This window comes from Podarcis vaucheri (assembly GCF_965113315.1).
Source record: "Podarcis vaucheri genome assembly, chromosome: 9".
Lineage (NCBI taxonomy): Eukaryota > Metazoa > Chordata > Lepidosauria > Squamata > Lacertidae > Podarcis > Podarcis vaucheri.
In genome coordinates, this window is record NC_138767.1 from 55,974,794 (window position 1) to 55,988,814 (window position 14,021).

Below are 14,021 nucleotides of genomic sequence, written 5' to 3' on the forward strand. Positions count from 1 at the left end.
AATGCTTTTACAATATATATACAAGCCTCTCATCAAATTCAAGCAGAAAACCAGCAATAGTAAAATCAGCAAAATTATCTGTTGCATTCCAACAGTTTGGACAAAAGGAAAAGTTTTACCATATGCACAGCAATTGTGGGTAAAAACCTCAATGTGCAGGATTGTTCAAATCCCTTTCCTCCTTAGAGGAAACGAAGTCTGCAACTATTATAAACCAAATCTACACAAGGGTAGACTCAACTGTATTTGTCTCCATTTCTTAGTGCAAAAATAAAAATAATTTTTTAAGGGCAAGATAAAAACAAAATGCTTATACCCTTTGATAAGCGAGAAATAGGCTATATGGAAGGAAGACCGTGCACAGGCACATGTGTATTGTTTTCATATACCACTTACATCAGGGGTCAATGAATGTGCACACTGTGGTACACTGTGATGGCTGTGTGTATATGAGCAGAGAAAAATGTCTGATGCTCCTGATTCACCCACTGAAGTGCCTTATACATGAAACAGGACTAAGGCTGCTTTAATGGAAGAAAAGATGAAGTCTTTAAAAAGATATTATACTATTTGAGCTCCAGAATCTAGAATGGCAAATGGTAAAGTGTCCATCCAGTGACCAAATAAATCTGATATCTTCCTGTAAGCAACTCTTACTTACTGGCAAGTGTTCAAGTAAGGGGGTTACACTTTCTGATACATATATTATACTTCCATCTGTCATGATTGCTAAGAAAAAACCGTCAAGAGCCTGAAATTAAACAGAAGAGACAGTTAAAAGGAGACAAACAGGGCACTGTACAATTTGATTAACATACAAAAAAGAGCCAGGACTAACTTCTTAATTGATCTCAAAATCTTAAACCTCCCTGCACTAGCACCCTGAACAGTGGAACTGAACACTATCTGACAATCAATTCATGGGTTGCGCTCTCAAACCTGGGGAAATGCACATTATGCTAAGTACACCGTTATGTTGCTCCTCAGCCAAAAGGCTCACAAAACTTAAAATACAAAAGAAAACATTAAAATACCAATTGCAAATTTGATACAAATTGTTTCCAATCAATTGAACACAAAACAGCAGGAGCACAAAACCAAGGCACTAAACTCATTGCTATAAAATGCCCAATGGACAACAATGGTCTTCACCGTCTTTCAGAAGGTGGGAAGAGAACAGACTAAGCATGTCTCCCAGTGTGGTGTCAAAGTTTAAGTGCCACTGTAGAGAAGGCCTGGCTCCACATACGACCCAACATGACTAAAGCTACAGATAATGGTGGGATGGAGAGCAAAGAGCCTTCTAAGTTTCTAAACAGATAAGCAGTATTACATGGAGGTAAGTAGTGCTCAATTTACTTTGGACCCAAACCATTAAGGAATTAAAGGTCAAAGGCATCATCAAACTGGGTTTCAAAACAGAGGGTAAATTAAGTTTCAAAGGTACAGAATATGTTAAGTAACTGGTCCCCTAATAACCCCCTGGCAGCAGCATTCTCCACATGCATCTTTTGAATCTGTTTTGCACATATTTTAACTGAATATTGGGGAAAGTGCATTTTAATTACAATACAAAGCTGAAAATATACCGCACAACATCACAAAGCAATACTTACAATGACAGAATACGCACACATTTTACAATGAAAATAATTTAGTTACCTCTAACATTAACTGAGTGAATTCTTCATTACTAAGGAATGTGGGTTTCCAGTCCTGTCGGATTTCACTGGCATCTGATTGGGCAGTGATCTCTGCAAAAGGAAAGGAAAATTATGCACACACTTGTAATGCACACACCCAACTTTGGATGCCAACTTGAACAAAAGGGGGAGGGGAACAGCGCCACAGGTTATTTTCCCCATCCCATTGGAAACTATCATTCATTAGACACAACAACCCTGTCATTAAACATGCCTATTACAAAAACAAAAAAGATAGAGAGTAAGTGAGAGAACTGTATTCATTGCAACATTCTACCTTAATGTACCAAGATGCAGATAGGTAGGTAAAACGGTTGAGAAAAGAAGCATTTACTTATCACCAGAACTGTATGATGGGAAGAGCAGACAGCAGCACACTACTAGTCATAGTGCTGCATTCAACAGGACAGAGATAGGTCAGGGGAAAGCTAGGAGAGTTCTGGGTTGGCAGTGGCTCACATGTGCACACACACCCTTACCAGGTTGCTGGCACCACCAATCCAGGGCTCCCTTCAAGCTTGCCACCACCCTGTCCCAGTAAATATAGCACCAATACCACCAGGTAGACAGACTAAAACTACCTGTGATTTATGGACCATTCCAACTCATATATACTCATATATACTTAAGTATCAAGAATTCAACAAAATTTGTTGCACAAATTTCTTGTGACATTCCCAAATTACCTTTGTGCTTCTGTAAGAAATCAATGCTCTTCTGCAGTACAGTAGATTTGTCCATCTTCCGAGCATTGCCCGGAAGCATGGATCCCAGTTCTTTGATGAGTACATTAAACTGATCTCTGCGTTTCTTTTCAGACTTGTTTCTTGACACCCTTAAAAAAAAGCAGACACACACAATTATGAAAATTCCAGGGGGAAAGTTTTATGCAATTTCTTAGGGGTTAGGAGGCTGTGTCCAATGCTACAGTTCTGTCAGCACAAGGGGCTTCCATCTGCATAACAGAATTTCCCTTTCCTCTCCCATCCCCTCCAGCTCCTGAATACCTGGAAGGTTGGGGGCAGGCAAGGGGAGAAGAGGGAATGGAAGCCCTGGAAGCAGTGGATACAACAGAATGTACTGTAAGTTACAATGGTCAATAAAATATGCTCATTTCAAATGTAAGGAGGAGGAAACATTTGGCAAAACTAGCCATAGAAATACTTTCAGCACAATTCTAATCATGCCAACTCAGACGTTCTATTAAATTCAATGGAACTTACTCCCAAGTTAGCAAGGGTAGAACTGCAACATTAGTATTCCATTTTGGAGCCCTATACATGGAAACATTAGCGTTGTGTTTAAATATCTTTAAACATCTTTTGGGTGGAATCCAAATAACTACTTTTGGCAAAAACAAGTGCTTGAGCATGCCCAGTGGAATTTTTTTAAACTCCACCACTCTTCCTCCACTTTCAATAAAAAAATTCCTTCCAGTAGCACCTTAAAGACCAACTAAGTTAGTTCTTGGTATGAGCTTTCGTGTGCATGCACACTTCTTCAGATACCTATGATTCTTTCAATAGTTATGCAGCCTTGATAGGCTACTGCTAAAAGAAAAAGTGGGGGGGGGAGCCCCAAGTCCTTAGCCTGTGAAACAAGTTTTACTGTTGTTTGAATCTAAGCTTTTGTCTTAAGCATATTACAGTAGCTTTTCAAGAGGTCAATTGCCAGTCAAGACACTTGGACATATTTGGGTGCCTGATAAAATTAAAAGAAAAACTAAAAATTCAAAATTGAAGAGTCTTATATCTTTGCAGTACATAAATAGTTAATATTTTATTGCAATATTTTAATATTGTCTCTAAGCCAAAAAAACCCAAGATCCCCATGCAGTGATCCTTGCACTCAGCAAGGGACTACTATGTGTTGGTGTCTTCCCTTGAACAAACTTTAATTAATCCACTTGGTCACTTGTTAAGAGGGTGGGTGGGGAGAAAAGAGATGCTTTGAATCCGTCCTCCCTTCTCTTCCCCCTTCCCCAAGTATGCTATCAGCATTGTCAGATAAGACAGCTGACCACATGCCAGGCAATGTATGCAAGGACTAAGGGCATTGTGCATACTTTAGACCACTGGATATAGGGCTTTTCCCAGGCTTCCTGATATAATCTGTGCAATCTATGCACTGGTCCAGATGTAATACGAAACCAGAAGTGGCCCTCCAGATGTCATTGAACTACAGTTCTCATCACCAATCATCACGAGCAATGCTGGCTGAGGCTGATGAGAGATTAAGTTCAATAACAGCTGGAAGGTCACAGGTTCTCTTTCCCTGTTCTAAACTATTTACTTAGTCAAGCCTCAGCAAGTCCAAACAAAGCATTAGTCTCACATGCTCTCCAATTCACTCCCCAATACTCTCTCCTGTGCAGCCAGGAGAATTTTACATTCAGTTTCAAAGGACCTTTGCATTCTATGCAAATCAGGGAGGGGAAACTCCATGGTTTGAAGTTGGCTTTACCTAGGCTTGCTGAGGCTCATCTTTATAATACTGAACCATGGTTTAGCATTGTGTGCAAACTGCCCTATACGTAAAGTCCCATTTCAATGCACAGTTTATATACATCCTAACCAGAGGGGAAATGGTTGGTGCTAGCTACCTCAAAAAACATACCTCTTCGCTTTATCCTTGTCATCTTCTTCCACGAGACCATCAAAAATGCTACCATCATCTCTACAAGAAAAAAACAAGTCTCAGGGGGCAGCCACAATGTTAAGAACAGCCTTATATTGATAAGTATTTTCAGTCTGCAACATTACTAATTATATCGATCTTTAAAAAATGGGTATTTATAAGATTGGTTTCGATGTGAAGTAAAATAAATTTTGTGAATATTACCTTTTCTACTGTACCCACAGATACAATTTAGGAAGAAATATTGAAACGCCCTTATTGGATCTTTGCAATTCCGCATTACCATTAAATCAAGTCATTCATAACAAACAGCTAATGAAGTCTGTTATGTTCTAAAGGAGGGGTAGATAACCTTTTTGGTCTAAGGATTACACTGATAACCACTGCTCCAAGGGCTGCATGCCAAGAGAGGCTGAGATCAATGTACATTTACATGCATGCACACACATACTGCATACATCCAGACAAGCAGGCAGCCACACAGTCAGGCACATACAGATAGGTGCTCTCAATCTCTCTCTCTCCCCCCCCCACACACTTTTTCAACAACCAGTAGAGATGTAACTCCTCTCTACTGTGGTGGTGCTGGGCGAGGAGGAAAGGAAAGCCTCACTGCCTCACCTCCTTACTTTTCAAAGGCACCTGTTTATCCTCTGGTGCAGTGACATTGCTAGGAGGTCTTAGTGCTCCTTCCTGCTTGCTGAGCATTTTCATGCAATGACTTGCTAGCAATGGGGTTGCACAAGAGGGAGAGGAGACACCTGGTGATTGGCAGTCCACCTAAAGCAGCTTGACAGCTGCAGGTTCACCTCTCCTGTTATAAAGAGATACTGTAACTTCAACGGCCTTCTTTAAAATTCTCTTTTAAACCATGTGCAACCATTAATAATGCACAAATAAAAAATAATTTACAAAACTCAAATAAAGCATACCTGTCTGCAATGGAGCTCATTTTATGGGTGCTTATGGTAAAGAACATAACATATCACACTTTAGTCTTGTGGTAGACATTTGTACGTCTGCACTGTAGGAGAATAGATAAAGAAAGAAATGTAACGTCACTCTCTTACTTTTCCTGAATAAAATTCCCTACTGCCACCAAAAGGAACAATAGGCAGAATCCAAAGAACCATGCAACTAGTTCCATGTGCCCAAAGAGCTTTGGGATTGTGTCTCTTGGACATCAGCTCCCTGCCCCAACTCCACATGGCAAACCATATTTGAAACTGAGAGCACTGTCAAAAGCAAATTGTCATGTTGTCTGGCAATGACAAAGCCCTTAAAATGACGAGCGTAGTTCTTTGGATTGCTACCAATATATATGCCTGTGCTTTTTGGTTCTGTGCCCTAATTATCTGAATATAATCCAGTGGGTTTTTACCGTTTATACTTTTCTGGATGATAAATGGCAATGTTCTAAATGACAGGTTCCAGAAGGAGCAACTTGGGAAGAGCCTTCAAAATGTATTCTCCGCAGAAGATCATTAATATCTTAATTCAGTACTGTTAAAGAGAAAAAGAAAGATAACAGTATTAGGATTGTGGACCTAATTATTTTTTCATGTAATAAGTAGCCACTTTTTATTTTAAGTACAGGAACAGAAATATATACACAGTGTACAAATATGTACACTGTAGTAGCTTGATGTAAGAAAACAGACATTCATCTGTGATAAAAGAAAAGTCATTGAGCAGCTACACTTTAATCTTCTCTGACCAGAGCTGTCAACTACATGAATTCCATTACTAGCCATATACAGTTCTATGATTCTATGTGAGTTACAAAGTAATTCTGTATGTTTATTCTGAAGCAAACCCTATTAAATTCAAAGGGATTTACTCCCAGATAACCATGTAAAGTATTGCTTCCTTAATTTCAAATATGCTGAGCAAGTTTTGGGCAATTTCCCCTCCCCGCCCAGAGAAGCTATTCAGAGACACAGCAGGGACAATGTACTGTAAATCTAATGATTGGTTGTGCAAGAACATTGTCCAATCTTACAATCTTTGGATTCCACCCATAGCTCTGGAGGTGTTGTATCATAATTGTTACTATTATTTTACTTATATCTGAATTCTTTCTTCTTTATTCCACCAATGTTCCCAAATCTGTTTCTTTGTTTATTCATACCTCCAACTGCCTCATAGTTTTATATTGCTACATCTATTTACAAAGCACAGATCTCTGCCAAGAAATTCCCTACAAAAATGATCAACTAATGTTGGAACATTTGCACATGATAGACCAGGCTTCCTCAAACTCGGTCCTCCAGATGTTTTTGGCCTACAACTCCCATGATCCCTAGCTAGCAGGATCAGTGGTCAGGGATGATGGGAATTGTAGTCTCAAAACATCTGGAGGTCCAAGTTTGAGGAAGCCTGTGTTAGACTATGTCTGCAGTAGCACAAATTCAGCATGCAGCTTAATACTATAATGCATCATTAATATTATATATGTTATACTTTCTATGAAAGTGCAGCTTAATAATATTTAAATAAATAAATTTCAAAAAGTGTGTTCAAATAAGTAATTGCAATGTGATTTTCTTTACCAGTCAGTTCTTACTGATATGCTATCCATGATTTAACTGTTCTTACTGTAGCATTGTCTTTATTTTGTATGCTGCTTTATATTATCTATGAAATTGAAGTTTATAAATATTTAAATAAAGAAATAAACTATTGGGTGCCTGCTGGTGTACTCATGCAATCGGCACAGTGCTTAACCAGTATTTGTTAACTTCACACTGTCAGTGACCGCAACCGCAATATTGGTACAGTATCTGCACAGCACAGGCCAGCTAGCACAGGCTTATTTTGTTCCTGTTGCCCAAAAGAATGTAGACATGCCATATGCATCTTCTGTTCTAAACCCCAACATTACGTTAACACATTGGTTCTCCAGAATGGGCAGGATGCAAAAGAAAATCCATCAGACATACAGACTAATACATTACTCCAGAGGTTTCAACATTTTGCTGCTCTCAAAATGCAAAACAGTACAATATCTTGGGAACTGGGGAAAATATCTCTACATTCAATTCTCCTCCTCCATCCCACTCACTGTCTATTTCCAAGCAGGAAATACTGCCCTTGTTCTGGCCATTCCATTCTCTTCCCCTATCAGCTGCAAGGAGTTCTGGAAAAGCTTCTTCAGTTGTAGAACTCCCTCCCTCCTAACTGGTATTTTTAGATCATTTCCAAGAAGCAAATCATACTGAGAGAACATGGAACTTTCTTTTAGAAGATTAATATATCCTCTTGCCAGTAGAGCTACACAAACAATTATTACTTGTCTTTAAAAGTAACTAAAAAGAGCAAGAACTAAATACAAAGAAAAGCAATCTGCCAGAAGGAGTGGGGAGGAAAAGCAAAGTGAAGCATGACTCAGAGAACCTGCTTGTGTCTTTCTGGCCTAATAGCCTAGTGTCCTATTGACCTACTTTTCCTGTTAAGGTGGTTAAACCCTTATCTCCCATTTGAATAGTTTTTTCCCCCTCCTTTTGGGCAGAGTATCCACCAAAATGTGCAAAGAAGTCTTTTGAAATCTAGACTGCGGACGTTGTAACATGAAGCTTGTGTTTTTAAACTTTTGAGAATATGAATATTCTGCCAAACATTACACAAGTCCGGGGTGGGGGATAATAAATGACGCAAGTATTGCATCCAGTACTGGTAGCCTTTAAAACTGTGTTTCACTCTCACAATGCATAGACTTTTTATTATTATGCCAGACACCCAAACAGCTATTCTAGGGGTTGTGCTAACCTAGTGGGAATTTTAAGTTTCCCTCCCCATTTTGAGCAGAAAGCTCCCTTTTAATTCTCCCCAGTTTCAAATGTGGTTTACCATTAGGCTTTAAGGGGGAGACATGGCTGCTGTTTGGGAAACAAATCCAAAACCATTCTGGGCACATGAAGCTATTTTCACAGTTCTTTGAATCCCGACCTATGCTTATAACCAGGGACAGGGGGGGAATAGAACCTTTAAAAACCGCTTAGAAAGACTTCTGAAATTAAAAGCAAACATGAATAGACTAGATGATGTTAAAGAAAAGACAGCATATGACTTATGCAGAGCAGAGGGAAATTATGCTGCTGGTATAGGACAAAATACAGATATGTAAGACAGATATTCTTCACTGCACAAACTAACCGTCTTCAAGCAGCTTCCTGAGTTTTCTTGAGAAAGTCATATTACAGATACATACAATACAGAAGAGGCTTATGCCATGTTTCTTATTAGGAATAGCTTTCTCTCTTCTTCCCTCCCTCGCCTCTTATGTGAAACTTATAACATAGCTCATTGCTTGGTGATATTCAGGTAATAAAGATATAATGATACTAAAATGTTTCACTAACCTTCTGGGATTCCATTGCAAACCTGTTTCTCCACACTTTTTTAACAAATTCATATCAAACTTCCCCCCAACACCCCCTCCTTGAACAGGTACACATATAATATAGATGGTTCTTTCCATTTCTCAGTATAATAGATGAAATAAAGAATGAAATGATCTCTAGTGCAACCAAATTTTAATAATGAGGGAACTTTAAAGGATGGCATATATCCTGGGGAGGGGGCCTGTGCGTGCCAGGGAAATTCTCTGCAGGTACATGTGCACCTGTAAACGCCATGTGGGTAAGGTAATACTTTTAAGGAGATATGGCCACTACATAACACCAGGCAAGACACAAAAAATTAGAGCAAGTTTTAGTTATCAAGCAAATGATAAGAGTAAAAACCATAATTTGGTTGGCCATCATGCACTATACAGTTTACCTCTTTATACTTGTGGGTTTCAGAACATGGTTTTTTTGGTGCTTGAGTCTTCAGAAATAAATTATGTTTTATGCACTCATTACTGCAAGGCAGGTAACCATCTTTGTGCTGTAGAATCACCCAGGAAATGGTGGCACATCATAATGTGCTGCCTCTTCCAGGAGCTTTTTACTCATATCTTATCAATGAGTGTAGCAAGCACCACACTTTCTAGCTGCTCTAAACAGCTGTAACTGGTTTTTTTAAAGAAAAAAAAGAGCCAAATAAATCTGCATGGCCATTCAAAGGAACAGACTTACTAGACTCCTCGTGTTCAAGGGACATGAACTGGATTATGACTGTTCCATCCATCCCTACTCATCTAATGTTAAATTTTGCCCAATACTTTTACTTTATGCATTTATACTATGCTTATAGTCACCTGTGACACATAAGAACCACTTCTAGACAACCAAAAGGGGGAGTTTTACAACCATTGACTTATTTTTTTCTGTTGACCTCAAAAACTGATACAAGAATGCATAGGGAGTAAAACCAGTATTTTTGTTTGTGAGTGCTGGTAACTTTAGAGCACTTGTTTGCAAATCTGGTTTGTTCGCATAGCTTGTATTGAGGTCACACATTAAACAGTTTAGATATTTATTTTTAAAACAATTTTTAAGTCATAGAAATAAAATACAAGGAGTCATTAGAATATTTTTGATGCTTATGAATACACTGACAACTTAAGCTAGAATGACTAAACAAAACAAACAATAGTAGCCAATAATTTCAGTCTGATAGTCTACATAAAATGAGCAACTAAATAGCATTCTAATAGACCTGACAAAGTTGATTTAGCCAAGCTGAATGGCTCTAATAAAAGCTGACATAAGAACAGCGACCATTCAAAGATACCCACTGAAGAGAACTTAGTATTTTTTAAATGTAAAAATATAAAATACTCAAATATAGTTCATTGTAAATACCAGATGACAACTTACATAATCATAAAGCACCAAGTTGTTATTCCTTCTTGCCTATGTATTAGACCAGTCAGCTTGGTTATAACAGCTACCCTCAGCGTCTTCATCCATTCTGATACCAAGAAAGACCCCTTAGATTTTTCAGTATATGGTGATAACTTTTGCTGCAAATAACAGATTTTTCAGGTAGCACCTTGAGTTTTGCCAGGATGTACTACTTTAAATATCATAGTAATATCATATATGGATTACGTTTCCGTTTATGCCTAATAACCTAATAATGAAACAAACCATGCTTTCTTCCAAGGTCATGCATAAGGTGACATTCCTGACCCCTATGAACAGAGTTGGCATCTAGCATCAACACCTCTAACAAGAACATAAAATTCTGTTACATTTATGTGGAATCCATAAAGCACACAGTGTGTCTCTCAAGTTCAAGAAGTACAAAGAAGTTCAAACAGACTGAAATATACAACCATTCTTTTTTTGTAGTCAAATTCCCCCTCTAACATTTTCGAATAGTACCCTCTCTTGGGGTTTCCTTTATAGTAAGACTTCTAGCAAAGACACTCTAGATTTTGCAAATTGCAAAACAGATCTTTATTAAGAAGCATACTCATTTTTTTAAAACAACAACGATCACACACACACACACACAAAATTGAGTTAAAAACTGTCTTTCATATAGTGGAACTCCTATGCACCCTCACCTGGGAATAACCCTTACTGAACTTCTAAGTGAATGTACTGTGTTGCCAGTCTCTCAGTTAATAACAAACAATGGCCAGATTACAAAGAGCTCCTTTGGGCTCAGTGGGATTCTGATTTTTTATTTTGTTTTGAACTGCAAACCCTTATGCCATGTTATGAATTATTTTTGAAAAGTATTCCTCAGTGTCAAAACTCTATTTGCCATGCAGCTTGGGGAACTACTGCATAACACATATACCAGGCCACAGTGTCCCAAACTGCACAAAACTGTTGTGAAGTTCTTTGGCTCTGAGCCTCATGCTAAATGAAATCCAAATTAAACAGGATATCCTACGCAACCATAAAACAGATTGTTAATAAAATGCTTCCCCAGATGTGGAAATCCTGAAAGCCTTACAACTATGCTCTTAACACAGGTCCATTTTCAGAGGCACAAGACGTCAGTTGGATTCCCCTACTTGTTTGAGACTGAACACAAGAGCAGCCCCAGAAAGCACTTCCATCAGATAAGCATACAGTATCAGTGTCATTGCAGCTGGAAGATGTACTGCAGTGAGCTGAACATACATGCATTCAACTTGTGTGCATTCAGCTTTACATGCACAACAAAAAATTAAAAGAGGGTGAAGTTTCAGAGGAAATGACTTTGGGAATCCCATCCACCACTGAACCCAATGTGTTTTGATTGTACATGATTTTGGATTTAGGTGCAATCCCCAGAACATAACCCCTACATAAGTTGTGGGCTTACTGCTTACTGATGGAGCAGGCTAGAGTCTTTAACATGAAAAGTGAGGGTGGGACTAGCAACAGGGATGCAGCTGCTATTTCTACATAGGGTCAAATTTCAGATTGACATTTGCTGAAGCAATACAGCTCTGCTCTATAGCACAGTTTATGCCTTGCCTTGCACCAGACCTATCATAACAACACAATACAGAAGGTTACCTCATTATCCTCTGGTTGGTGAGAAAGCTAGATGTGAACCAGGGGGCACCAGCTGCCATGCCACCCATGTGAACCAGGCCAATGTCTGATCTACAGAATTATTGGAAATGTAATGAAACAATGTATAACTTTTTAAACTAAATATATATTTCTTAAAATCTACAACAAAATTATTTTCTATAACATAATATAACAAATATCCTTATAATGTAAGTGATACCTTGCCAAGAATATGAATAAAGTAGTACTCCAGTTCTTCAAAACTAGCAATGTTTAAAAACCTTTACTTTAATTTCAAACTGAATTTGTAACTTGTTTTGTGAGCACTTTGGATTTATTATATTATTCAACAACCCGCTACAGAAAAATGTAGAATGGGACAAGTTGGTAGGCAGAATGCTACAGGAATGCTACAATGATCTTCTACATGTTCCCACTACCCGCCATTCTAAAGTAAGCAAAATAACAGCATTAGTGGGATTGGCATAGATGTAATACACCACATTCATGTTTAAAAATATCTTATTTTGTTGCCCTAAGATTCAAATGCTCTCTAATGAATGTTTGCATCTTATTAATTTTTCCTTACTACTTACTAGTAGTTAATTTTTAAAGATAGCATTTATTAAACATTTGAATACTAACAAATAAGCAATGTGACAAACTTAAAAATTTCATGCTCCTTGGAGAAAATGCAGACGATAAAACTAATTATAAATTAATGAACTATGGTAACCTGAAAGATTACTATTACTATATTTGACAACAGTAACAAAGTTAGTGGAAAAACCAGGTTCCCCCCCCCTCCCTCTTGTTTCAAACAGTCCCTGAAAAGGCTTATTTGCACCAGCAATAGGTAAAGGTAAAGGGACCCCTGACCATATATGTTTCTCTTTTCATCAATCATTTATTTTAAAAAGAAATATACATTATTTGAAAAGTCTTGCAAACCTGCAAACACTACCAAATAAGTTCTCTCCAAAGGTGTATCTTTTTAATTCAATCTGCACCGCACTGCGTAACTGTAAAGGTAAAGGGACCCCTGACCATTAGGTCCAGTCATGACCGACTCTGGGGTTGCGGCGCTCATCTCGCTTTATTGGCCAAGGGAGCCGGCGTACAGCTTCCGGGTCATGTGGCCAGCATTACTAGGCCACTTCTGGCGAACCAGAGCAGCACATGGAAACGCTGTTTACCTTCCCACCGAAGCAGTACCTATTTATCTACTTGCACTTTGACGTGCTTTTGAACTGCTAGGTTAGCAGGAGCAGGGACCGAGCAATGGGAGCTCATCCCATCGCGGGGATTCAAACCGCCAACCTTCTGATCAGCAAGTCCTAGGCTCTGTGGTTTAACCCACAGCGCCACCCGCATCCCTGGTATCAAATATACTGAAATAACTGGTATCAAATATACCGAAATAACTGGTATCAAAACTTTATTCCCACAATTCTACAGAGCATGATGCAGGTCTGAATATGCAGTGCTAAAGATTGCCAGTTATTTGACTGGAGTCTTTTGCATGTGCTTTGCACTACAGCTCCTTTACATAGGGTTATATCTAGTGTTAGCCCTACTCCAGGGGTCTGCAACCTTTAAGACAAAAAGAGCCACTTGGACCCGTTTCCGAAGAAAAAACAACAACTGGGAGCCGCAAAACCATTGCGACATTTAAAACAAATATATCTCCGGAGCCACGATCTGACAGCGGGCGGGAAGGTGACGTCGGGACGGTGCGTGACTAACGCACGCACCGCCCCCATGCAACGTCACAGCCAGTACAGCGCCCGCCACAGTGAGGAGTGTCGGGGCGCACAATGTGCCTCCTCCCCTCGCTAGTATCCGCCCCGGAGCCGCAGCAAAGATGTAAAAGAGCCGCATGCGGCTCCGGAGCCGCGGGTTGCAGACCCCTGCCCTACTCAGAATACATCCACAGAAATGAATGAACATGACTAACATAGCCCCAGTAATTTTTATAGGTCTACTCTGAAAAGGACTTGGTTGGATACAATCTACTCAAACTTATGACACTTCAGTGCGATATACTCTCAACTTCCACAGCTTTAACAGCTTACGGATGAAGAATTTACAGCTTTTCCAAGTGCTACAGTCCTGCAGGAGCTAAACTTTATTTCTATATAGTTGCTAATGAAACAGCAAATATATTCAGAAGTTAGCCCTCTAAGGTGAGAAACGCAAAACCTAGTGGTATTATTAATTGAACTAGACTGAAAATAAACAATGGTTCTTGATCATCAAAGTTAGAAATCAT

The 14,021-nt window shown here is 39.0% G+C and overlaps 1 protein-coding gene across 8 annotated transcripts in view; it reads right to left on the reverse strand.

Annotated features, from left to right (window-relative positions):
* CLOCK (clock circadian regulator) overlaps positions 1-14,021 on the reverse strand; it is a 39,778-nt gene that overhangs the window by 20,488 nt on the left and 5,269 nt on the right. For 4 of the 8 annotated variants that reach the window (XR_014223511.1, XM_082238116.1, XM_082238117.1 and 1 more), the window contains exons 2-7: positions 5,722-5,843; positions 5,273-5,364; positions 4,320-4,379; positions 2,390-2,538; positions 1,663-1,754; positions 662-751 (exon numbers count right to left, since the gene is read on the reverse strand). Coding sequence is in view for 7 of the 8 variants with exons in the window: in XM_082238116.1 (XP_082094242.1) it covers positions 662-751; positions 1,663-1,754; positions 2,390-2,538; positions 4,320-4,379; positions 5,273-5,319 (438 nt within the window). In the remaining variant the exon portion in view is untranslated. Of the gene's footprint in view, positions 1-661; positions 752-1,662; positions 1,755-2,389; positions 2,539-4,319; positions 4,380-5,272; positions 5,365-5,721; positions 5,844-10,105; positions 10,252-11,749; positions 11,840-14,021 lie in introns of all 8 variants that reach the window. The other 4 variants (XM_082238114.1, XM_082238115.1, XM_082238113.1 and 1 more) reach the window with 2 other exon arrangements.